General features: G+C 35.6%; 6 protein-coding genes, 1 long non-coding RNA gene and 2 pseudogenes across 9 annotated transcripts; 4 read left to right on the top strand and 5 right to left on the bottom strand.

Moving 5' to 3' along the window:
* Positions 1–415: 415 nt before the first annotated feature.
* Positions 416–4,441, top strand: CPL5 (RNA polymerase II carboxy-terminal domain phosphatase-like protein). The gene is made up of 2 exons (XM_010509530.2): positions 416–1,434; positions 3,456–4,441. Exons 1-2 carry the CDS (start codon positions 554–556, stop codon positions 4,387–4,389), a joined length of 1,815 nt encoding a protein of 604 aa, XP_010507832.2. The 5' UTR covers positions 416–553; the 3' UTR covers positions 4,390–4,441.
* Positions 4,425–7,738, bottom strand: LOC104784491 (mitotic checkpoint protein BUB3.1). The gene is made up of 9 exons (XM_010509521.3): positions 7,043–7,738; positions 6,776–6,906; positions 6,500–6,582; positions 5,971–6,237; positions 5,752–5,827; positions 5,592–5,672; positions 5,202–5,280; positions 5,019–5,119; positions 4,425–4,728 (listed from the first exon to the last, which is right to left on the bottom strand). Exons 1-9 carry the CDS (start codon positions 7,154–7,156, stop codon positions 4,641–4,643), a joined length of 1,020 nt encoding a protein of 339 aa, XP_010507823.2. The 5' UTR covers positions 7,157–7,738; the 3' UTR covers positions 4,425–4,640.
* Positions 7,739–9,394: 1,656 nt separating this feature from the next.
* Positions 9,395–10,670, top strand: LOC104784480 (zinc finger protein AZF2-like). Its single transcript, XM_010509508.2, has one exon. The coding sequence runs from the start codon at positions 9,649–9,651 to the stop codon at positions 10,501–10,503; it is 855 nt and encodes a 284-aa protein (XP_010507810.2). The 5' UTR covers positions 9,395–9,648; the 3' UTR covers positions 10,504–10,670.
* A 2,089-nt stretch (positions 10,671–12,759) lies between these two features.
* Positions 12,760–14,868, top strand: LOC104705674 (nucleosome assembly protein 1;3-like). The gene is made up of 6 exons (XM_087509964.1): positions 12,760–12,774; positions 13,427–13,522; positions 13,694–13,805; positions 14,077–14,195; positions 14,282–14,325; positions 14,472–14,868. The coding sequence occupies exons 1-6, from the start codon at positions 12,760–12,762 to the stop codon at positions 14,683–14,685; spliced, it is 600 nt and encodes a 199-aa protein (XP_087366090.1). The 3' UTR covers positions 14,686–14,868.
* Positions 14,869–15,044: 176 nt separating this feature from the next.
* LOC104705656 (putative F-box protein At3g20030 pseudogene) lies at positions 15,045–16,196 on the bottom strand (annotated as a pseudogene).
* Positions 16,197–16,566: 370 nt separating this feature from the next.
* Positions 16,567–17,413, bottom strand: LOC147949679 (putative F-box protein At5g51000 pseudogene; annotated as a pseudogene).
* A 1,271-nt stretch (positions 17,414–18,684) lies between these two features.
* LOC104705646 (F-box protein At3g19880-like) lies at positions 18,685–19,296 on the bottom strand. The gene has a single exon (XM_010421695.2). The coding sequence runs from the start codon at positions 19,294–19,296 to the stop codon at positions 18,685–18,687; it is 612 nt and encodes a 203-aa protein (XP_010419997.2).
* A 572-nt stretch (positions 19,297–19,868) lies between these two features.
* On the bottom strand, positions 19,869–23,021 carry LOC104784474 (uncharacterized). 3 transcript variants are annotated; one of them, XR_015559833.1, is made up of 4 exons: positions 22,700–23,021; positions 22,097–22,188; positions 21,809–21,986; positions 20,570–21,087 (listed from the first exon to the last, which is right to left on the bottom strand). It is a non-coding gene; the product is annotated as an uncharacterized LOC104784474 (long non-coding RNA). The 3 variants fall into 3 exon arrangements; XR_015559837.1 differs by having other exon boundaries at positions 22,097–22,143; positions 22,700–22,959; XR_015559840.1 differs by lacking the exon at positions 22,097–22,188 and having other exon boundaries at positions 19,869–21,087; positions 21,809–21,902; positions 22,700–23,010.
* Positions 23,022–23,893: 872 nt separating this feature from the next.
* Positions 23,894–26,272, top strand: LOC104784473 (putative polyamine transporter At3g19553). Its single transcript, XM_010509497.3, has 3 exons — positions 23,894–24,190; positions 24,393–25,415; positions 25,512–26,272. Exons 2-3 carry the CDS (start codon positions 24,442–24,444, stop codon positions 25,969–25,971), a joined length of 1,434 nt encoding a protein of 477 aa, XP_010507799.2. The 5' UTR covers positions 23,894–24,190; positions 24,393–24,441; the 3' UTR covers positions 25,972–26,272.

Raw genomic sequence — 26,272 nt, 5'->3', positions numbered from 1 at the left:
CGCAAGAAACAAAATTTTGAACAAATCAAGAAAGAGAAAATCGAAACTGTCGATTGAAAAGCAAAATTTTAGAGAAATTTTTGTGATCTTAGCTTTGATACCATGTAGAATTAGATATCAAACCAACTTGATCTTATTAAACAACTCAACAAACTTATATATACATGTCTAACTCTAGGGTTTTAGGTTTAACATAAACCGTCATAAACATTATAAGCCCAATATACAAAGTCCAACATATGATTCTAATATCTATCCTCCATAACAAGCCAATAAAATGAAGGTTTAGCAAAAAAAAAAAAAACAGATTTAGGATTTTATTTTTTCAACAAACCTAGTAAAATACGTGACAAGTGAGAGATCTCGAATGATATCAAAAAAAAAAGAAAAAAAAAAAAAGAGATGAGATCTGAGTTTCTGTTACACTACTATATCGGTCTCTCTTCTGACCAGGTTTCTCATCAAATTAGGGTTTTTTTTTGTTGTTGTTAACTTCGCTCCAAGATCTCGGATCAGTTCTCAAAAGGATTCATTTCAAAGATCAGACAAAATCATGTCGTTAGATAAAGATCTGTCATCGGAACGACCAGAATCCAAAAGGCAGAAGAAAGAACCCTCGTTTTCATTGTTGTCTCCTGATAACTGCGGTCACTGGTACATTTGTTATGGAGGCTGCACCGTCTGCAGATCAAAGGTGGACAAAAATAGCCAGGGCCGAGCACTCGACTATCATTTCGACGGTTTACAGCTAAGCCAAGAGGCTTTAGCGTTAACAAAGCGTCTCACAACGAACTTCTCTTGTCTCAGCATGAAGAAGCTTCACCTTGTTCTTGACTTGGACCACACGCTTATTCACTCCGTTAGGGTTCGATGTCTCTCCGAAGCAGAGAAGTATCTCATCGAAGAAGCGGGTTCAACTACAAGGGAAGATCTGTGGAAGATGAAGGTCAGAGGAGATCCCATACCAGCCATAACCATCGAATACTTACTGAAGCTACGGCCTTTTGTTGGCGATTTCTTGAAAGAAGCCAACGAGCTGTTCACAATGTATGTTTACACAAAAGGTACTCGGGATTACGCTGAAGCCATTTTGAAGCTGATTGATCCGAATAAGCTTTATTTTGGGCATAGAGTGATAACAAGAAACGAGAGTCCTGATAAGAAGACACTTGATTTGGTTCTGGCTGATGAACGTGGGGTGGTGATTGTGGATGATACGCGTAAAGTTTGGCCCAATCATAAGCGTAACCTATCGGAGATTAGCAGGTACAAGTATTTCAGATACGAAGGTGAAGAGTCAAAGCCTCACTCTGAGGAGAAGACAGACGAGAGTGAAAGTAGCGGTGGATTGGCTGATGTTTTAAGCTTACTCAAGGAAGTTCACAGTAGATTCTTTAGGGTCGAGGAAGAGTTGGAGTCAATGGACGTCAGGTTGCTGCTACAAGAAATAGAGTTTGATCGTATTGACGAAGTATCTGTAGAATGATCTCTTTATGTTTGTTGAATCAATCTTTGGCTAGCTCTTCTTAGAAAATACTTAAATTCAACATAGTAAATTAACTTCTGTTTCTTCCTTTCTATGCGGCAGGATTCGGATATGCTTTTAGTTTCGGTTTCACTTCGATTTCGTTAACGTTCCTTGCAAAACTGGTCTCTATAGTTCGTGCTTGTAAAACACTAACTCAGGTTTCGCATTACATGATTAAGATCCTTAACTGTGCGGTTTTGTGACAAAAACAGAACGTGTTCTGCTTGATCAGCGTTGAATAATTTAGAAAGTGAACAAGCTACTTACGATTTCTCCCCCTCATTCAAACGTGTGACTTGAAGCAACAGCCAGTAGCTGACGACCATATCGAGTGAATGACAGCGCTTAGATACTTGTTGGATACTTTGAGTAATACAAAAGGGAAAAGAAGAGCAGATAACAAGAACTGAGACCATCGCAAGAACTAAAAGTTTCTTCCCATATTACTAACCTGATATGGCCTCTACTTGTTGTTACCATCCCAAATGTTGACGAAACCATCACAACCTCCAGTTGCAAAGGTGCCATAAAGTAAAAAGATGAGCAGTCAGTAGGGTACCGATGTTCAGATAAAAACGAGCAAGTGAGTCATTGGTCAAATAAAAAGGAGATAGAGATGAAGGAAAAAAAAGAGGAAGTGCCGAAGTGGTGATGATGATGATTCCAGAGGCTTCTGGTAGAGTACTGAGGAACAAGATTTATAGGATTCTATTGAAACATATATGTTTGTGATAAATTTTAAGTCAACAACTGATCTAAAAGACATATAGTACGAATGTCTCACCAACAGTCAAACACCATTAATTCTAAAAGACAATTTCCATGTAACTTTTCTTTCTTTTTTTTGTCGTCAAATTAAACTAGGATTTTCTTTTCTATATGTTTCAAGAATTGAGGTTAATAGTTTAATATATTTTTTAAAAAAATCATAATATAGTGATCTTTTAATAAAAAGAATATTTTAATTCTTTTAATAAGAAGAATATTTTTATATGTTATTGATTTAAATGATCTTGACAAAGAAGCAAGCATATACATATAAAAATGATCTTGACAAAGAAGCATATACATACCTTTAAAAGTGTCTTTGGGTTTTTGTTTGATTCTATAAGATTAAAAACATTTGATGAAAATAAATTAATAGAATATTGCATTAATTTTCACAAAACATATCCTCATACATTGTATATGTTATTGATTTAAATGACTAATATTCTGAACTGAAAGTTTTGCATATGATTTTATTAGTTGTGCCAATGACAACTAGTGAACGGATTGAATTTGTCAAATAAGATAGGATGTATCCAAATGTTTAAATTGGTTATCAACTTCTTATAACTACACCTATATATCATTATAGCATTAGCTGAGTTCTCAAAGTGATTTACAGTTTTGTTACATGTCAAGCTCTATTGATATTCAAATTTTATATAAACAAATAAATTATTTCTTTTTATAAATAATTTAAAAGAATTAAAGTTAAGACTATAATATATTAAGATGTTTTTATTAATATAATATGGTGAAACTTTTACTTCTTTTCTTGAATAGATTAAAAATATTATATATATATATATATATATATTCTTTTTTTATAGGGTTATGAACTTTTTTTATATATATTAACAAATTTAGACTTTACATAATTACCTTTTTAGTTAGTATACGAAAGGAAAACATTTTTTTCCATTATCTAGTAAAAATCAGTTAAATTTGTTTTGGAAGTGAAGTACCCTAGAATAAGGGTATTATAGTCAATTAGCAGAAGATAGATAAACAAAGCATTCTCAGGATTTCAATATTTCCAATTTTAGTGACGGTCTCTATCTCCCTATAAAACCTCAGTCTCTTTTTCTCTCCTCTAGGTTTCTGAACATCAAATTCAAGTCTCTTTTTCTCTCATCGACTCTCTCAAGTTAGGTTATTCAATCATGTCCGTTGTTAAAAAGCATTCTTCGGAACCACAAGCCAAAAGGCGAAAGATCGAACCAAAGACTAACGAGTCACCGTTATCGTTATCCTCTTCTAGTAGCTGTGGTCACGGGTACGCACTTCATGGAATCTGCATCGCCTGCAAATCAACAATTGACAAAAGGCAAGGCCGAGCGTTCGATTATATTTTCCAAGGTTTACAGCTTAGCCACGAAGCTGTGGCGTTAACCAAGTGCTTAACAATGAAGTTATCTTGTCTCAACGAGAAGAAGCTTCACCTTGTACTCGACTTGGACCACACGCTTCTCCACACTAAAGAGGTTCCGCGTCTCTCCGAAGCAGAGAAGTATCTACTCGAAGAAGCAGGTTCAACGACGAGGGACGATCTATGGAAAATCAAAGCCTCAGGAGATCCCATGGAATTTTTGACAAAGCTAAGGCCTTTTGTTCGCGACTTCTTGAAAGAAGCAAACGAGATGTTCACCATGTATGTTTACACAAAGGGTAGTCGCGTATATGCTAAGCAAATTTTGGAGGTGATTGATCCGAAGAAACTCTATTTTGGGGATAGAGTGATAACAAAAGACGAGAGTCCTCATATGAAGACGCTTGATTTGGTTTTGGCTGAGGAGCGTGGGGTGGTGATTGTGGATGATACGCGTAAAGTTTGGCCTTATCACAAGAGTAACCTAGTTAATATTAGCAAGTACTCCTATTTCAGACCCAAAGGCCAAGAGTCAAAGCCTTACTCTGAGGGGAAGACAGACGAGAGTGAAAGCAACGGTGGATTGGCGAATGTTTTGAAGTTACTCAAGGAAGTTCACCGTAGGTTCTTCAGAGTCGAGGTTGAGGACGAGTTGGAGGCGAAGGACGTTAGATCGTTGCTACAAGAAATAGACTTCGAATTCAACGAAGAATCTGTAGAATGATCTCTTTCTGTCTTTTAGACTCTGTAGAAACCTCATTTAAGCATTGCAAGTTTGTCTATTTTATAAAATATGTTTGCAAAGATACATTGACTACGAAGACTTCGAAACATATTCGGTGAATGTGGGTATTTCACTAATTAATTAAAATCTCAAACATACGTTGATCAGTTGACTCAATCATTAGAACACTCCTAGCAAATACAAGAAAGAAGAAAAAGAACACAGGAAATTAACTTGGTGTTTCTTCCTTTTTACGCAGCAGGATTCGGATTTACTTTGGGTTTTGGTTTCACTTCGATTTCGTTCACGTTTCTTACAAAGATGGCCTCCGGTTCATACCTACAAAACATCACACAGAGAGACCCAATCAAAGAGAATTCTAACTCGAAACCAAATACAAAGAGATTAACATTTTCAAGTGTGCGGTTCTGTGTCAAAAACAAAAAAAGATGCGTTTAAAGGTCATATAGATCAGATCTGAAAGTTAAGATTCTCTAATGTAGCAATATACTTCTATGCTATGTTATTCTCTGTAAGCAACCAACCAAACCAAAGTTCAAATCATCACAGATTTCAAAGGCACACTGTTCTAAAACTTCAAAGGATTAGAAAGGGAACAAGCTACTTACGATTTCTCCCCCTCTTCAAACGTGTAACTTGAAGCAACAGCCAGTAGCTGACCATCTCGACTGAATGACTGTGCTGAGATACTTGTTGGATACTTTGAGTACTACAAAGTGAACAACAAGGAGCAAATCAATTGTGTCCCATACTTAAACACTCAGAGAATAATGATCTTGCCCATTACTAACCTGATATAGCCTCTTCTTGTTGTTACCATCCCAAATGTTGACGAAACCATCACAACCTCCAGTTGCAAAGGTGCCATAACTGCAATTAAAAATCTCAGATGATTACACTTGAAAGAAGCTATACAGGAGAGATTTCTCAGCATTATAATTTTTCCCATTAGTTCTCAGACCAAGAATAAATTAACATATTGTCCAATTAATATTAGACTCAAAAAAAAATTGGTTACAAAAAACTGTTTACACACACAGCATATTAGCATCCAAGCAGCTGTGAACTAAATTTCAAAGTCCTTATTTAGTTGAACTATTATTTTAACCTTCTTGTGTTCTGTAAGTAGTAGTAAATCTAGAAATCTATGAAACAGTTGGAATTTATCTATAAGAACTTACATTGGATGGAAGGCAATGGAATTTACAGGGTAAACAATGTCTCTTCCAGCCTCTGTTTTCCGATGACATTTGAAAGCATATCTGAGAACAAGTTCAAATACATCTGTAAGTAAAAGTTTTGGAAAAGAGAAAAGAAGAAAAACACAAGAAAAAAAAATACTTTTTAGCTTGAGCAGCCTCTGATAGATCAAAAAACTCCATGGCGACCCTTCCTTCAACAGAGCTAAGAGCATATCCTGTAAATTTTCAATTTCAGATCTTCAATTCAACGATGTGGAATAAGAGGAACTGAGAGTACAGTATACTTTGGAATTGGAGGAAAAATTAGCAACTCCAGATACTACCATCAACCACAGAAACAATAAGAGAGCCATCTAACCTGTTCCATTAGGATAACAACGCACACATCTAGTCTGGTATTTAAGTGAAGACTCCCTTCTTTGCTCAGGCTGAGACATATTTCTGAGATCATAGATGTTTACATGCCGTCCTGCTGTTGCCACCACCAAACGATGTCCAACAAGAGACATTGAGTAAACACGCTCTGGTTGCAAGTAAGTTCCCACCTGGGTGCGTTCAGGCCCACTTGCGCCTCTTGGATCCCAACATTTAACTGTTTTATCCCAAGATCCTGTGATCACTTGCCCTGTAACATCACATAAAACATAATGATGTGTCAGCATTACTTTTGGGACAGTAAGATACAGTTACATTAGAAAAATACTAGAAACGAAAGTTCAAAGTCCATGAGTATTAATTAAATAAGCTGTTTTACAGTAGGTAACATCGGGATGTACTAAAAGAATTTTGCTTAGCTGCGAGTTGTGTAGACAATAAAAGCAGCAGAAATCGTCAGTGTTATTGTTCAACTAGCATAAAAAGCATGAATACCACTCTTTACAACGTACCTGCAGCATAAGAATACTCAACACAGCGCACTGGTTTGTCATGCGTCCCCAAAATGTCCTCTTTGCCGACATTGAAAACAATCCTGCAGTACAACCAGAGAACACCACTTAAATCAAACAAACTTACAACAGATTTTGAGCATTTGCTAAAAGTAGGAAGCTTCAGTTCGAAATTTGCATAGCCGTCACTTATCAATATAAAGAGAAATCATCACCACAAAAATACTCATTTCAAACGAACAATAATAGCTTAGAGAAGAGAAGAGAAGAGAATACCTTCTGACTTTGTAATCGGCGCCAACACTGAAGCCGGAGAAATCATCGTGAAAACAGCAATCGAGCACTGCTCCGCCGTGTAAGAACTCGCCTCGCAACGAATTGGTGCTCACATCATACAATCTCACACGCTTACATTCAAAACAAACACAGAACAAGACGAAGAAGAAGAAGAAGAAGAAGAAGAAGAAATTATCTTCAGATAAAGAGGACTGTTGGAGTCAATTTAAAGACAAAGTAGAAAGGGGTTTTTTGACTACCGCTAACCTTATCCCATGAAGAAACGAGGAGATGATCACTGTTATTGGAAAATCGGAGATTCGAAATGCCGTCGGACGGTGGATTCGAGAGTTCACGACCGGCGGACGGAGTCGTAGTCATAGTTCCCGTTTAAGATCACACAAATTCTAGGGTTTCTAGAGAGAGAGAGAGAGAGAGAGAGATTTGAAAGAAAAAGAAGGCGTAGTTTTTTAATTTTGAATTCAAAATTATCTTTGCAAAGGTCGATTTAGATCTATTTCTTTTTCTTTATTTTTTTTTTTGTTGGGTGGAGAATCTTCTATTCAACATTCTAAAAAAGAAAAAGAAAAAAAAAACTAAAATTCAGTTCAAAAAAAATTCACATCCTTATGATACAAATGTGTTAAAAAAAAAAACTTAAGACATTTCAACCCAAATACATAATCTAAAGAGTGCAATTAATTTCATTATGAGCATTTTAAGCCAAAAGAAACATTAAACAAATAAGCATACCACCATAAAATAAAATAAAACAAGCAAATCTTTATCTGAAAATCAACTCTAAAATGAAAACTTTAATGGTTTAAAGTTCTGGTCAACGAAAATTCAAGTTGAAAAGTTGAGTTTAGTAAAACAATAAATAAATTTAAGTGAATTATATTACACTTAACATTATCGGATTTCAAAATATAGCGAGAGCCCAACCTCCAACAATTTGAACTCTTTGTATTATATATTGAGGTTTTCTTGTATTTATATTTAACTTTATGGGGGTCAATCATTAGTAGTACAGGTTGGGATCACTATAACTATTTTCAAAGATGAAAAAAAGATATTTCAGATTGTTGTTATAGGGGTCAATTAACCCCGTATAACAATGAACTGCCTCAACAAATCATCTTAACAAGCAATATACAATTTAGTTTTGGAAAGAAAAAAAAAAAAAAAAAAAAAAAAAAAACAGGATTATAACACAGGTGGGCCATTACACGTCTTATAATGAGCTACAAATTTCGAGCTTAATAGGCTAAACAATGGCCCAATATTATACAGCAACCAAAAAAAAAAAAAAAATGCAAGAAGAAGATTACAGTATCGGGAGAAAGGAAAACGTCTTAAACTGTATCATCTCCTCCTCCTACAAAGATGTTGTCTGCGCAACCTAACTAATGACACGTGTCTAAACGCCACGTGACGTCTCCGCCAACGCGTTTGGATAAAATCACGTCCACCATTTTTTGTGATTTGCTTTGCTTTGTTTGGGTAGAAGAAGTAACAACAAAAAAAGTGCTGACATCATCGTTACGAGTGGTAAAGGAAAGTCCCACGTGTCCTATAAACACGCCCCGTTTTAGTTACTAATACGGTACGCCACGCCACACCCAATCTTTTTCCTCACCTACACTCAACTCCACACTCCAATGTTAGTTCGCCGCTCCAACATTCGATTAATTTGTAAACAAAATTCCGATTTGTTTCTTAAGTATATTCCAACGCCATTTTCTAGTAATTTTAAACGAATATTTTTGAGTTATTGCAGTAAAATTTTGAAAAATTAATTTGATGATTTAGCATGTGAATGACTGATTGATATTATTAATAAATATCTAAGATCATGCTTATTGATAAATTAAAAAGAGAAAAATCCTGTAAATATTGAGAAGATTAGTAGTACAAAAATAAAAATAAATAAAAACGTAATTAGGCGTGTACGCGTTTGGTTTTAGGCGTGACCCACACGACTCGTGGCGCGTAGCCAACCCATAAGTCAGCTCCACGGGAAAGGTATGCTTCTTTTTTAAAAAATTTAATTTAATTTATTTTTATACTACCTACTATTAGGCTAAAAATCTAAAATTTGGGTTTACCACTTTTCTGGTTATTGACTTTGAACCGGTCTCTCACTCGTAAATGATGACTCCAACTTATTAGGTCAGCCGTGACCAACAATACAAAATCCGGTATTTTACTGTAAGTTTCTCTTTATTCTTATTCGGTCAAATTTGGTTTACTTATCTGGTTTTTGTTACTTTCTTTTAAGATTTTTTTTCTCTTTTAAGTGTTAAAATTAGTTAAGAACAAAATTAAAACAAGTGTTAGAATATATGATGAGATAAAATTATTTCTATAGCATCAAGACATTTTTCTTCATTTTTTTTAAAGTGTTAAAATTAGTTAACAACAAAATTAGACAAGTGTTAGAAAATATGATGAGATAAAATTATTTCTATAGCATCATATCCTTTAATTATCTGACACATATTGAAGAGCTAAAAATGTTTTTACAATAATAACAATTGTTGTAATTATTTCTCTAGAATTAATTAATTTTTAATACATTTTGTGAAATTTCCTTCCATGTTTTACTAAAGTGTATAATGTTTTTATCTTAAGGAGTATATTTGACAATAAGAAGATAAAAATTTGACCGACTTAAACACAGAAATCTGCCACGTGGTTTCCATATATAAAAACAACAAGTCCAAACACATTTCTTAAGCACTTCACTCTCTCTTCTTATTTCTCTCTCTCTCCCTCCCTCACACCATATTCGCGATAACAAATAAAAAAGCTCTGAACTTTTCTTCTTCTTCTTCTCTGATCTAATTACGAATCGAACAAGAAGAACTCGTATGGCTCTCGAAGCGATGAATTCACCATCTTCCTTCACCACCAGGATCGAAACGAAAGAAGATTTGATGAACGACGCCGTTTTCATGGAGCCGTGGCTTAAACGCAAACGCTCTAAACGTCAGCGTTCTCACAGCCCTTCTTCGTCTTCTTCCTCGCCGCCTCGTTCTCGTCCCAAATCTCAGAACCACCAAGATCTCACCGAGGAAGAGTACCTCGCTCTCTGTCTACTCATGCTCGCCAAAGACCAGCCTTCTTCTACGACGACCCAAACGCGATTTCATCACTCCCAGCCGCAAACGCAAACGCCGCCGCCAGAATCTTCAAAGACCCTTTCGTCGTACAAGTGCAGCGTTTGCGGAAAAGCGTTTCCTTCGTATCAGGCTTTAGGCGGTCACAAAGCCAGCCACCGAATCAAACCACCAACCGTGACCCCAAACCCCGATGATCCATCATCAACAGGAGCTCCGACCGTCTCCGCCGTCGCCGGAGAAAAACATCCGATTTCCGCATCCGGCAAGATCCACGAGTGTTCAATCTGTCATAAAGTGTTTCCGACGGGTCAAGCACTCGGCGGTCACAAACGCTGTCACTACGAAGGCAACCTCGGCGGTGGAGGAGGAAGCAAATCAGTCAGCCACAGTGGAAGCGTGTCGAGCACGGTATCGGAAGAAAGAAGCAACCGTGGATTCATCGATCTTAACCTACCGGCGTTACCTGAGCTAAGCCTTCATCACAACCCAATCTCCGCCGCCGACGAAGAGATCTTGAGTCCTTTGACCGGTAAAAAACCGCTTTTGTTGACCGATCACGACCAAGTCATCAAGAAAGAAGCAGATTTATCTTTAAGAATCTAAATAATATTCTTGTAATTCGTTTTTCTAAAAAAAAACATAGTTACAATTTTTTTTTTTTTAGTTTACAAATTTTCTGATTTGGATTTGAATATTCATAATATTTGTTTAGGGGATTGATACAAAACCATTTGATTTGATGATGGATTGATTCGTTTTTATTTTGGTAACTAATCTCTTCTTTTTTTTTCTGTGAGTCCACTCTGTAATTATATTGGACACGTGTGAACACAGAGCAGAAATAGTTGGGGGAAACTTGAGAATCGTTCCATGTGGATGATTCGTTGCCTTCATTAGTATTTAGCACATGTTTTTTTTTTATATAGTTTTGGTCTTATAATAAAATAAAAATATTTAAATTCTTTGTCATACCTTCCGATATGGTTATTGGCCACTAAAACTATAGTGTATAAATAGCCTTAGCTAGTTTTATTATTTAAATCTATAAATTAATGGCACATGCCTGTTAGCAGCAATGCATGCATCATTATTTAATTTTTGGATTATAATGATACGAATCCATAAATACAGACGTGACCACGAATCTGTTAATCTGTTCTTTGGTATGTGTGCTTATAAGTTTCCTTTGGCCATTAACATTCATTCGTTGTTAATTTGATCTTAGGAAGTTAAATGACTTTTTCAAGTTAAACGCTCCTATTAATTAATTGATTAGTGTACCAAACAAAAGATTCGTTTTTCTGTTTTGCTTTTCATAAAAAATATTAAAGAGGAAAGAAGACTAAAACCAGAGAACTGTGTATTGGCTCGTGTACGGTTCTTCTACCTAATCGTACTAATCAGAAACAAACACGTTATTTAAGATAGGTCATGATTAATACGCGTCGCAAATGTAAATGAACCACATAGTTTTTCGTTGAAATATATGTTCTCCAACATTTTTAGTTAAGTTTCACTATAAACTATATTCTAGTTATGTGTTTAAAGGTGACTGGCCAATGGCCATTTCGGTTTGGCGGTGCGCAGAGATATCTTGTACCAAAAGAACACCACAGTACTCTTTTTATTTGATTGAATATAATAATTATTTTATAAATGAATGTGAACCCAAAAAGAGAGATAGAGTTAAGAATTTACGTGAATGACAAGAATAGAAAGGCTTCGAGGTTGTGATTTTAGACTCTTTTTTTTTTCTAGTAGATCAAAGATATTGAAATTACTAAACAATATTATCAAATTGAATTCATCCCCATTCGTGTCGTTTTGCATATAAACTGTGATATGTTCTTGACGTGTTGCCAATTATAATCTTATCCAAACACATCCCAAATAAAGGGCATTTTTTGGTCTTATTTTCTTTTATAGAAAACAAAACAAAATGGTAAAAAAAAAGTTATCAACCCTTGGTCACCAAGTCTTGTTGGTGTCTCTGTTGGCTGTGTGTACTTAAAAAACAAATAAAAAGAATGACGTAATTTGTCTTATTCTTTTAGCACACGATGACACAAACACGTACTACAGACGCATTGATGCGGCGAGTAAAAACGACGAGAAGTCTACACGCAAAAAGAAGGAACGACACATGGGGAATGAGAAAAAAACAACAAGAAATCCAACTCTAAATTAGAGAGAGATTGATTAATATCTTCATTTTTTATGTACATGTTTTTCTTCATTAGAGAACAAAAGCAAAAGAGATCTATCTAGCTATTTTCTGTATACAATTAAGCTAACTTCATAGGTAAAAGTGTAATCTCCAACGTAGAAACTTATACTAAAGATACGTCGACTCCAGAGTGCAGCTGGTAGGAAGCTTGGATATGGCTCTGTGGGAAGGTCGATGTTGCAGCACTCTCAGAGTAATTCTACCTAATTCGTTTGTTTTTTAGCTATTAAAGACAAATCCGAATATAATTACATTGATGATGTGCCCTGACTCCGACTAACCCCTAACAAATAAAGCTCCCTCGTTACTTTGCTACTATACACACTGGAATGTTTCATTATAAGGATGATCTCTAAATTGTGTATCTTCTTATCGTGTAGGTGTTAGTCGTCAAATTAAAGGAGGCACCCCATGTATAACCCTTCTTTGAACTTAATGAAATCAATGAATTTTTTTTATATAAAAAAAAAAAAAAAAAAAAAAAAAAAAAAAAAAAAATTTATGAAATATCAAACCACTACAGTGTTCATTTGCATTTGAATTCGAAAACAATTTAGGCTCTAGCTAGTGTTTTTTCTTTACAAACTTCCAAAAATATTGGTCGGGTCCGATTATCATACCAAAACGTGGCAATGGTCAAGTCTTCGGTACCACAAAGCATTTGAGTATTATAGTAAACAGATTCATGGCCTATTTTAAAAATAAAAGAAACACAAAGAAGCAACAAATGAATAAAAAGAAGATAATGCATAAAACAATTAAAGTATGGTGAACACTGAACAAGACGGATCAATAAGACCTTCTCCATCTGTAGACTCTTAGAGGAGTTTTTAGTGTTTTGAAGCAAAAAAAAAATAATTCAGAAGAAAAGAAAAAAGTTAAGGGGAGTCTCTTATATAGTATACCAGATTTTTGTTCTAAGAGACGCTACCTGTGGCTTTGCTGTTGGCCGATCTGCTGAAATAATATCAAAGAAAAAAAAAATTCCTTTGAACTCTATATCTTTTTCTCTCTCTCTCTTTCTTTCTCTCGCGATGTGCTGAAAGGACAAAGGAATTTGGAATCAGAAGGAAGGGTTTGGAATCGATTGATCTGGAATCAGAGGAAGGGTTTGGATTCGAAGGATCTGGAGATGAGTAGCGAAGGCGATTGACTCGGTGGAGATGGATGCGATTGACAGAATCGAGTCCGAGATTTGGAGATTACCTTCGTGTTCGAATGTTTAGGAGAGAATTAGCTTCGTGCTCTATAGTTTCTGTGGTGATTTGTTTTGTTATGTGCTTTGATTTTGCTTCACAGAACAAGCTGCAGAATCTAGCTGGACAGCATTCTGATGTTCTCGAGAATCTGACTCCTAAAATCAGAAGACCTGTTGAGGTCTTGCGGGAGATTCAGGTTCGGCAAATCTCCATTCTCATGTTTAGGAATGTGGATTGATATGGTATCTTGATCTTGTGAATGTGGTAGTTGTATACTTTTGATTATATGACAAGTCTTGTGTTTACTTTTGGCTATGTTTACTTTTGATTTTCTCTTGAATTTTGCTTTGACACCTGGAATGTGCAGCGTTTTGATATTGTGAATGGAGCTACCGACGTTGAAGGGGCTCCAGAGGATACTAAGATGGACCAAGGAGACGACAAAACTGCAGAACGTATACTCTTTGCCTTTGTGAAGTGTAATCATTCTTCAAAAACAATTTGCTTATTTCACCGTGTTGGATTGCAGAGAAAGGAGTTCCTAGTTTCTGGTTGACCGCCATGAAAAACAACGATTTTATATCTGAGGAGGTTGGTGTTGCAGCTAGGGTCGTTCATTTAGACAGAGCGTGATGAAGGAGCCCTTATATATCTTAAAGATATTGGGTAATTGTTGATGAAGATGAAGATGAGCCTCTGCTTGAGAAGGCTATTGGTTAGTTGTTGATACTTTCTTGTATGGCTCCATAGCATGTTTTGTTTTGAGATGCTTCCAAGGAACTGCGTATGATATCATTTGTGAAAGCTTCTTCAACTTCTTCAATCCTCCCCAAGTTCCTGATGATGACGAAGACATTGATGAGGACAGAGTGTGATATCATTTGGTTCCAAAACATGCCTTGTTTTGAATATGTTTGATCAAAATTTCTTCTAAAGCTTAATCTTCTTGGTGCAGGCTGAGGAACTTCAGAATCTGATGGAACAAGACTACGACATTGGGTTCGTATTCTTGAATAAAAACTCTTTCATTCTAATACTTTTCCGTTTATCTTTTTACCTACTGCATAAAAGCGTGAGCTAGCTTCTTTTATTGTGAAGTTGTACATTTCTTAATATCTGATTAAAGTATTCCTTGCTTACTGCAGTTCTACGATCCGGGAGAAGATTATACCTCATGCTGTCTCATGGTTCACTGGTGAGGCTATTGAGGGAGAGGAGTTTGAAATAGACAATGAAGATGAAGATGATATTGATGAAGACGAAGATGAGGATGAAGAAGATGATGAGGATGAGGAAGAAGAAGACGACGAAGATGAGGAGGAAGAAGTAAGCAAGACCAAAAAGAAGGTCCTGTACTGAATTCCTCTGTTTTTTTTTGTACCTTCTTGTCATGAAATTACCTTGAGGTTAGTTACTAATTTATTGAAATTGTTCATCATAAACAAGTCAAAAGTTTCCTATTAGTCCTTATATGTTTAAACATTTAAACTACTTCTATTCTATTTAAAAAATTTAAATTTAAAAAAACTATATTTTCAAAAATAAGAGATCCAAATTTAGATCCTAACCATTAGAAGAGATAATTTTAACTAAGAGATCAAGGGTTCTTATTTTAAAAAAAGTACACAATTAATTCATAAAAAATTTAAATAGTGTATAAGATCCCCAAAATATGAACCCCCATTGGCCTTGCTCTAATCTCCTTATTTTCTCTTGGCTTATAGAGGCAATGATACTTGGCCTTGATTGATTTCCACTAAACTTGGAACATAAGAGCACACTAGTGTGCGAGCATACGACATATCTCCGACATTCATAGCTCTTCCGAGATTCACTTTTTTCGAATATCCACCCTCTCCAATGATGTAAACTGTGATGCAATCAGAGGTAAACATGTTTCTACATATGTTCTTATAAATTACTATGGTACTTTTCTTCTCTTGGTCGATGAATAAACTCGAAGATAAACCCTTAAATATCAAATCAGAAACATCAACTGTTGAGAAGCAACTCCATGACACTGCATTGGGCTCAATCTTAGTTGTCACCCATATCTCAACCTTAGATTCGTGCCAACGATCATATAACACCGTAAGGTGCTCTTCTCTAACAGAAGATAGAGACATATAATATGCAGAACAATAGTGAGATGGGAGAGGAATATGTTGTCCAAATCTCTCACTTGTAAAATCAAAACAGATTAAAAAATCGTCGACCACCCAACCCATTTTGAATTCTACACAAAGAAAGTAAGTATTTCCTTTCAACGACGCACTGTGTTGAGAATAATGCCATACAGGATTGTGAGGAGTGGCATCAATAACTCTCCATGAATTAGACTTGAAATCGTATATCTGGTAGTCTAGTGACTTCTTTGCACTGTCATCATCGTATATCCTCAAGATTTTGTGGTTACGGTTCTTGTTGTTGTCGTGTCCGAAAGCATACATGTCAAATTTCTTGTAAGCGTTTACGGGTTCAATCCACTTGATTTGACCCAAATACGGGTTCCAAACCACGAGGCTAGTGTAATCTCTAATGACGCATAACAATAAGCCATCACAATGAATGATTTCACGTACCTCAACTTGATTAAATAAATGACTCATCTCCTTTATAGATGGATTAACGAGCTTTTTACCATCTTCGTTAAATATATCATGGACATTGAACTTCGCTGAAAAAACCTTAAATTCCTTCAAAATGAACCCTATAAACAGTTGATTTGCCTCTGCTTTACATAAGATCCGATCTTTGGATAAATCGTTCCATCGTTTACAAGTGGATCTTATTACTCTCAAAGATGTCAATGGAATCCTAGAGAATATATCATCTAACAAATCCTGGGAAAGATCGGATATCATCGTCATTGTTTCAAATATAAATTAGCGTTTGAACTTTCACGGTTGCCCACTCATATGTATAATGTATATGACTTACAAGATGAATCCTATTCAATATTTATACTGTTATGTTTATTATTATTTTCTTAACAACAATCAGTCAATTAATATAGATTAAAAATGACATATATCTTTACCACAAAAAGAAAAAAAATTGAATATCATCTTACCAGTATTAATAAAAATTACATTAAGAAATTAATCTTAAATATTTTTAAGAGATTATTTCAAATACATCATTAGAGTTAAGTGAGAAATAAAATTTTATTTTAAATGGAAAAGTATATTTTGTAGATCAAATAAAAAATCTTATAAGTAACTCCTTTAATTAATTAATTCAAAATCTTTTTTTTTTCTTAATGGTAATCCATATTCCAATCTCACATTCATCAGACTTTTTAAATAACACTGCAAGCTTCTCTTCTCCAACAGTAGATAGAATTACCGAATCGTCAAGACGAGAGTGAAACGGCAGAGGGAGACGCGGTCCAAATCTCTCACTTGTAAAATCAAAACAACGTAAAAATTCTCCTTGTTCTACTTGCAATCTTCCATGAGCAATAAAGTAAGTATTTCCCTTCAAGGACACACTGCTACGATGTATTCTCCAGTCGGTATTGACATTACGAACCCTCCTCCATGAATTAGACTCAATGTCAAAGATTTCATACTCAATGTGGTTGTTGGGATTCCAACAGTAAAAGTAAAAGCTCAAGAGTCAAGACTTTGACGTTGCGGTTGTTGTTGTCGTATCCGATAGCATACCTGTCTAATGTATGGAAATTGTATTTTTTGGGTTGGATCCACCTGATTGTTCCGGACGGGTTCCAAACCACGAGTCTCGAAAGATCTGTAGTGACGCATAACAATAAACCATCGCAATGAAGCATTTCAATGATATTCACTTGGTTAAGTTTACCTATCTCCTTTATAGATAAATCTGGCAAGCCTTTGCGGTTATAAATTTCATGGAGATTGACGCTCATTAAATGAGCCCTACAACCACGGATCATGATGAACATAATCTCCTTGGCTGATGTACCACTGTGCTTTGTAAAGTTCTCATCTTTGAATAAAGCGTTCCATACTTTGCAAGTGGATCTTGCTGCCCCTAGAGAATTTATAGAAACCCTACACAGTATCTCCTCTACCAAATCACGCGAAAGATCGGATATCGTAGTCATTGTTTCAAGTAGAAAAAACGTTTGCCCACTACGTCTTTTTAGTTTTTATAAACAAATATGTTAGGTTTAGGCATCATGTGTCACATAGATAATATCATCAGCTTCCAAAAAATCTTTTAATTCCAGTATCGTTTGAAGTTTCTCGTAATTTGATTTTTTTTTTTAAGCACAAAGATAAGTACGAGGTTATCAAACTGTAGCCAAATATATATACGTGTTTAAAAAAATAAAAACAAAAAAGTAACTGTTGTTTTTCTAATTTGTAACATATCACTTGTCATGTATCACTTTGGCGAAGTTATAAATACTAAAGGTTTCAGCAGTCAATTTCCACTAGTTTTTCTCTAACCAAACGAGTTAAATGTAGATATATATATACAGAATTTCTAAAGAAGATGATGATGAAGAATACAGTGGAAGAAGAAGATCTGAAGATGTATGAATGCATTTGATAATTTTTAAATAGATACATTTTGTTTGAATAACAAATGAAAACTTGATAAAGTGGGAAAAGAGAAAGGCTCCACTGACGAATATATGTTCTTAATAAACATGAAAAAAGTCACATATCATAATGATGTAAAAGGAAGAAGAAGATGATGTAAAAGAACATCGGTTGAACCTGTAGGCGCATCCTCCTCTATTTTCAGCTTTTGACCATATGTATGAATGTATGTACTACCGAACATACGTTCACATCTCTCTCATTAAGTCTAACGACATTTATTAGTCGATATTGAACTCCATAACTCTCTTCAACTATAAAGCATAGTTTTATTAACCTCTCGTTAAAGGCAAATGGAAAATGCACTAGACAGAGCTCATCCCACTAGATCCATTTGATTGGAATGACCAAAAGACAGTACTGTTGAGAAATTTATTAAACGAAGATGAAAAGAGAAAGAAGCTTCACCATGGTTAGGGACCATATAACCAATCTCAATATCACATAATAATCATCCTATTTATAAAATCATATGAAACTTTCAAGGACTCTTCTTAGCATGATGCCACAAAACGCATGGCCACCAATACATCTTCAAGAATAGTAGTACTAAACATTAATTAAACAGTTTGCAACAACCGAATTAATCTTGAGAAGCTTAATTAGGTTACTGGTTCTGTGATCAGATAAGTAAGATCTCTCCAACAGCTCTGAGGCATTTAACATCTAGCAGAGAAACTTCTATCAGTACTGCACTATTAAGGTAGTGCTTATCGTAAACACAATTTCAAAATAAAGGCAAATCTTCAACTAAATGTAAATGTACTTATGACCTCAGCGGCTTCTTTTTTTTTTGTTTTCCTTTGCATACACCAATTCGGTTGATTTGCACTAAACTTGGAACATAAGAGCACACATGTGTGGGAGAATACGGAAGATCTTTGAGTTTCAAAGCGAAACCAAGATCCACTTTTCTCAAGTATACATCCTCTCCGGTGATGTAAGCTACAAGGCATTTGGAATTGTTTAAGTAGTTAAGCACAACGAGTTTATTCTCTTGGTCAATGAAGAAACAACCAGGCAAAACGTTCAATTTGAAATCAGAAATATCAACTTCTAAAAAGTAACTCCAGGACACTGCACTGGGTCCAATCTTAGTTGTCACCCATATCTTCATCTCTGATGTATTCCAAGGCATGTTTAACAACGCAAGGTGCTCTTCTCTAACAGAATACAGAGCGGTAAGTCCTACAACATAGTGAGATGGCAGAGGAAGACGCGGACCAAATTTCTCACTTGTAAAATCAAAACAGATTAAAAACTCTTCTAACCAAATTTCTTTTGTATCATTGTCAGTTTTATGCAATCTCTTGTAACCAAAAGGGTCTTGTAACCAAAAGGGTGTGTGAGAACTTAGAATTTGTGATTGCAACATCATTTTTAATCTGCCACTTATGCCGCAATCAAAAGCCATTGGAACTGCGACGTGTTTTCATATTGGAGGAAAATAAGATTTAAAAAGACATGTCAACGGTGTTGTGCAATGGCTGAGACTATATAAACCATACTCTGTCCCAAATACCATGGTCACCAACAATTCATCCATCAGAGATGAGATGACTGCAAATAAAATATTCTACAACTTATGGACACACACAAGATTTGTAGTAGTCTCGATGAAAACCAAAAACTTCTTCCTTATGGACTTACACAAGGATATGTTAGTCTCAGAATATTTTATATTCAAGAAAAGACGAGAAGTGGTATAGAACAAGCAAATGCAGATCTCATCTCACGAGATCCAACTGATCTGAAACCACAAATGACTAGATAAAAAGAGATTGAAATCTTTATCTACCATGGTTAAGGACCAGAGAACCAATCTCCACTAATTCTGCATTATATTTGTAGACTATGAAGACACAATAGTGGGTTAATAAAATGTTTTCTTGGGCATGTAGACAAAACCATCATTAAACAGTTTGCAACCTATGAACTAATCTAGATAAGTAGCTTTGTTAGGTACTGTTTCTATGATCAGATAAGCGATTCTTATCATAACAGAGGAAATATGTTGGTATTGGACCCGAAAAAAGATACTTGTAGAGATGCAAGAAACAAAACCAAAAAAAAAAAAACATCCTTGTAGAGATAATACTGGAGACATTACTGGATCTGCACCCAACTTGGAGCATAAGTGTACACAAATGGCCGAGATGCAGATTCAGATTCTCCATGATGCACTTCTTGGTAGCAGTATCCATCTTCTCCACACATGTAAGCTGTGAAGTTGTAGCTCTCTTTACTGTCTTTAAAATAAATCACTGCAATTTTCTTTTTCTCGTCGATGAAGAAACTCAGAGATGGCTGTATTCCAATGACTGTCCTATCAAGTTTCAAGAAGTAGCTCCATGACACCGCGTTGGGCTCAATCTTAGTTGTAATCCATATATCCATATCATCTGCATTCCATTTTTTAAATAACACTGCAAGCTTCTCTTCTCTAACAGAAGATAGAGTTACACCATACTGAGGATGAGAGTCAAACGGCAGATCCAGATGCCGTCCAAAACTCTCTTTTGTAAAATCAAAGCAGAGTAAAAAATTTGTGCGCATTCCTCCTCCCAATATTTTCTTAGCAATAAAGTAAGTATTTCCCTTCACGGACACCCACCGACATAAATAGTATGGTATATACCAGTCGGGAGTAATGACATCAAGAACCGTCCATATATTACACTTAAGATCGAAGATTTCAAACTCAACAATTCGTTTTGCATTATCATCGTAATTATTTAAACACCTAATTAAAGATTTTGTGGTTACGGTTGTTGTCGTATCCGAGAGCGTACCTTTCAAACAAGTCGTATTTAATTATGGGTTTGATCCATCTTGTTTGTCCCAAATACGCATTCCAAACCAGGAGGCTAGTGCTGTCCTCCTTAGGGACGCATAACAACAAGCCATCGCAGTGAAAGACTTGAACATATGAGTTACATATCTCCTTTACAGATGGATCTACCAAGTCTTTGTTGTTATGGAGACTGACGCTCATCAATTGAGCCCTAAAATCATTCAACATGATCACCAGAATCGCCTCGGCTGCTTTACCACAATGCTTCTTTGCAAAGCTCGGATCTTTGGATAAAGCGTTCCATCGTTTGCAAGTAGATCTCACTGCTCTCAGAGATGTTGTCGGAACCTTAGAGAGAATCTCCTCTAGCAAATCCTGCGAGATATCGGACATCATCATCGTCGTTGTTGCTATCAAATACAAATTAGGGTTTTTAAACGAACAAGGTTGTAATAGAAATTAGGGTTATCGAAACTCTTACCCACTCTTTTAAATATATATAGGAAATACTGTACCGTAATTCTTAATTTCACGTTGTTAAATTATACCGACATAAAGAGAAAAAAAAAATTGCTAGAATCTTTAAATCTTTAATATATTAGTAAAGGAGAAGTACAAAATCTTTTCCGGGTCGGGTTTAAAGAAAAAATAACCCGAAATCTTCAATATCGGATATGGGTTATTTTTATGTTGCTTATATCCGAAATTTATATCTGAATTCTACATTCTACATAATTTGGCTTATGGTTGCTAAATTTACGGTTCCTATAGTTTAGGAAACAATTTAAACTAATCATAAAATAAATTCAAACTTTCCTCTCAAAGATATCATATATTTTTAACTATAATCTTAGTTTCGAATCAGTTTCCAAATAGGCAATCGCAAGTTTACACCTTCCTAAGATCGTAACAATTGCAAGTTTCTCCTTATTTTTAGTCCCATAATTGATCGTAACAAACAAAATTAATAACTCATTATCCTAAAATTACGGAAATTTGATTACCAAAATAATTAGGAAATCAATTATGAGAATATACTCTACCTATTTACTCTACCTATATATATACTCAATAGGAGAAAACATAAACCTCATACCTTTCATCAAAGATTTACAGCACAACTCGCTTAAGCTTAACAATGGCTGCCAATCTTCCAATAACTGATCTTGCATCGATCAAGCCTTTCAAGACTGTTTGGAAGATCCAAGTCAAGATCATCCATATATGGAACCAGTATACCACATATTCTGGTGAGACCCTGGAAATGGTCCTAGCTGATATTTCGGTAAAGCTTAATAATCATTCGGTGTAGGCCTGACGTTTATGTTTTAAATAAATCACAAAAAGTTTTAAATTACTATGTATTTCTTTCCCTCTTCCTTACTGTGAATTTCTTTTGCTTTTCCGTTTAGGGTAATCTGATCTATGCTACTGTCAAGAAACAACAGCTACATAAGTTCCAGCGTATGATTGTGCCTGGTCAATAGAAAGTTATTGAGAATTTTTCACTGACTAAGGGTACTGGAAAATTTAGTGTCACACACAATTGTTAATTGTGCCTCATTGTCTGAGGACATGTACCTCAACTTGGTTGATTTTCAGACTATTCTCAACGATCCATCATTGAATGAAAATATTTTGATTGGTTAGTATTCACATCTTATACTTCTATGTATATACATTTACATATGTAGATTGTAAAGAAATATACATATAATTGTTTAAGGTTTGTTTAACCGTGGTAAACACATTTCTCTAACCATTGTAAATATTATCCATTTCAGATGTAATTGGCCAAGTTGTAAATGTTGGTGAAATGAAAACCCATGACTTGGATAACAAGTTCAAGAAGAAGCTTGAGTTTGAACTCAGGTACATTAGGAATTCTTTACAAAGAATTCCTATTAAAATTGAGAACAATAAACTTAATTCAAACCAATGAAGGTAGTGATAATAGATTGATTTATCGTAATCAGAATCAACTTACCCAATTAACTAGATACATAAGGAGATTTGTAAAACCCACAATCGAATCCGCCTTGGAAGAAATCAATAAACCTGGTCGAGTTTCTGATTTGGTTCTTGATTACCACTGCCTCTACGAAATCCTTTCACATAAAAGGGACTGCACCCTGTATTAGTGATAAGCGGGTTTCAATCGCTTCCTGGTATAAAAATAGTGGTGAAATGAATCGAGAAGTGGAAACGAAGTAAGCAGTCAATGGGTTCTTTTTCTGAGGGTGATCTGAAAAACTATTAAGTTATCCAGAAATTTTTATTTTCTTTTTTCTTTTTAATAAACCCCCACCAATTGTCTATAGTATTGTTTAATGATGATTTCTTAATAATAGTGGAAAACACAAATACGGCCCAATTGAGCCCAAATACAACACAAGTACATTATTTGGGTCCATTACTTATATATATATTATTAATTAACAATTGTATACTTACGGAATATAATATAGCCTCGAAACTTAGGTTAACTTTAATTATTGGTTTCGTAAGTTGTGTATATCACAGTAAACACTTAACACTTTAACAGTTTTTAAATATGAACATGTATATAAATTTTTCCCCCGCCCTATAGCGCAGGTCGGACCCTAGTATAAGTTAATTTTCCAAACAAAGCAAAGCAAGTAACTTGGACAGTACGGTGTAATTCTTGTGGTTAGACCGGACGCTCTTCATGGAGCCAGTGAGCCTGCTAAACCGGAAATGTACTTCATAGTTCATAGACTATGGGTTTTTTTTTTTTTTTTGCTTTTTATATTAGATTTCTATTATGTGCATCATATATGATATATGTAGCAGTATTAAATTTCTAAAAATGTGAAAGGAATTAAAAATAAATTGCAAAAAATATAATACATAATCACACATCCACACACACACACAAAAATCACTCATTGAGTCATTTCTCGAGTATATTTACATAGTCCCAAAAATATTTCAAGAAAAAAAAAACTTTGAATTTTAAAATGATTAAATGAAAACCCCAAGATAATAATATACAAAATACAAAGCGAAAAATGTGACTAGTTCCTAAACATAAATCTTACTCCATATGGTATTGCTACAAGTCAGCCCAAACATAAAAATAATTTTATGAGGACTAAAGAGAATAGAACCAAAATGTTTGACGAAGTCATAAATTGATGTGGGTAGGTAGTTGCAATTTGCAAATTGCAGTGGTGGGAGCCATGTGGCGTCTTAACTTACAAAAAACTGATGCAAAGGTCTTACGCCAAAACAACAATTATACAAAGATATTTTCCATCTAACGTCACCATCTGATCTTTGAATCTGAGATGGGAAACTTGTTGATCTTTCCAATCAGTTCCATCTCCTTCCTCTGCATTAACTATTAGGATTCATCAGAGAGAATCAGAGAGAGAGAGAGAGAGAGATCCATTTCATCAATTCAACTAAGCTAGCTTGTGTGATTGCACCAAGCCCACTTCAATTCGATCTACAGGTTCTCGAACCGAACCCCATCGATTAATTTTGACACTCTGTTTTGCCTCTGACTTCTGAACAGAGTTTTTTTTTTTTTTTTTTTTTAAAAAACAAAGCTTTAACCTTTTTGATGTTTTCTCTTAATCAAAGGATTGATTTTTATATTGAAACCATCCAAATTCTCGACTAAAGAAGAGTATCTTTTTGTTTGTTTTCCATAGCAATCACCGCGAGCTCTGTTTCTCTCTATCTATCGGTGGTATTTGATTGATGGGTGAAGAGGTAATAGTAAACGACGAAACCAGCTCTGAGGCTAAACCAAGTCCGAAGCTGACACTACTACCCCTAGTGTTTCTGATTTTCTATGAAGTTTCTGGTGGACCTTTTGGTGTGGAGGATTCTGTGAAATCAGGTGGTGGTCCTCTCTTATCCCTTTTAGGGTTCTTGATTTTTCCTCTGATTTGGAGTATACCCGAAGCTCTGGTTACGGCAGAGCTTGCCACAAGCTTCCCTGAGAATGGTGGCTACGTTGTTTGGATCTCTTCAGCGTTTGGTCCGTTTTGGGGATTCCAGGAAGGGTTTTGGAAATGGTTTAGTGGTGTTATGGATAATGCTCTCTACCCTGTACTGTTTCTTGATTACCTGAAACATTCGTTTCCGGTTCTGAACCATGTAGCTGCTCGTGTTCCTGCTCTGTTAGGCATTACGTTCTCACTGACTTATTTGAACTATAGAGGATTGCATATTGTTGGGTTATCAGCTGTTGTGCTAGCGATTTTTTCGCTCTGTCCTTTCGTTGTAATGGCTTTGCTAGCTGTTCCTCGAATCAGGCCTAAGCGTTGGCTGGTTGTGGATACTAGGAAGATTAACTGGAGAGGGTACTTTAATACCATGTTTTGGAATCTGAACTATTGGGACAAAGCTAGTACTCTTGCAGGAGAAGTTGACAGTCCTGGGAAGACGTTTCCAAAGGCTTTGTTTGGAGCGGTTTTGTTAGTCATGGGGTCATATTTGATTCCCCTCATGGCAGGGACTGGAGCTTTAACCTCCTCTTCTGAAGAGTGGAGTGATGGGTATTTTGCTGAGGTTGGAATGCTTATTGGTGGTGTTTGGCTCAAGGGATGGATACAAGCTGCTGCTGCAATGTCTAATCTTGGATTGTTTGAAGCCGAGATGAGTAGTGATGCATTTCAGCTTCTCGGTATGAGTGAGATCGGTATGCTCCCTGCATTTTTTGCTCAAAGGTTAGTCACTTAAGTCTCCAAAAGTGTTTTTTTTTTGGGGTTATGAACGATGTCCGTGGATAAGTCGGTTTTAACATGCTTTGTGTGCTGTTGCAGGTCGAAGTATGGGACACCAACGATCAGTATTCTGTGCTCAGCTACAGGAGTCATATTCCTGTCGTGGATGAGCTTCCAAGAGATCATTGAGTTTCTGAATTTCTTGTACGCGTTAGGAATGCTTCTTGAATTTGCAGCCTTTGTCAAACTAAGGATTAAGAAACCGGATCTCAACCGACCTTATAAAGTTCCCTTGAACACATTTGGAGTTTTCATGCTGTGCTTGCCTCCTTCTTTGCTTGTCATTCTTGTGATGGTTTTGGCCGCCACGAGGACATTTCTTATCAGTGGAGTGATCATCATTCTCGGGTTCTGCCTGTACCCGCTCTTAACACTTGTGAAGGAGAAACGATGGGTGAGATTTATCCCGGAGGAAACAAGACCAGTTTCAGGTGTTCCATCAGAGTCACAGTTGGATGAAGAACATGGAGATGAGTCTTCTGCTAGTCTTCTCCCATGATCACACACCACCTGTAAAAGACAAACCAACAACAGTTAGTGATTCTTGCACAAATCTTTAAAGGCGCATGGTAAGTCTTGTATAGATTGTAAAAATGCAATTTACTTATGTCTTGCTCAACTTCTGGTTAAAGTACAGAAAACAATACAAGAAAGTATTGTAGAAGCAGGAGGGGTTCTGAGTAAATTAAATTGTTTAAAGCATGTATTGGTTATGGTTACAGAATGTATATACACATAAGACTTAAATTTTGTTGATATCTGCCCACATTTTCTAATTTTCAAATCTTGGATTTAAAACA

Source organism: Camelina sativa, chromosome 1 (genome assembly GCF_030686135.1).
Source record: "Camelina sativa cultivar CO46 ecotype springtype chromosome 1, ASM3068613v1".
Taxonomy (NCBI): domain Eukaryota; kingdom Viridiplantae; phylum Streptophyta; class Magnoliopsida; order Brassicales; family Brassicaceae; genus Camelina; species Camelina sativa.
Note: the sequence above shows the minus strand (reverse complement) of the source record. Positions and strands in the feature narration are given on the sequence as shown.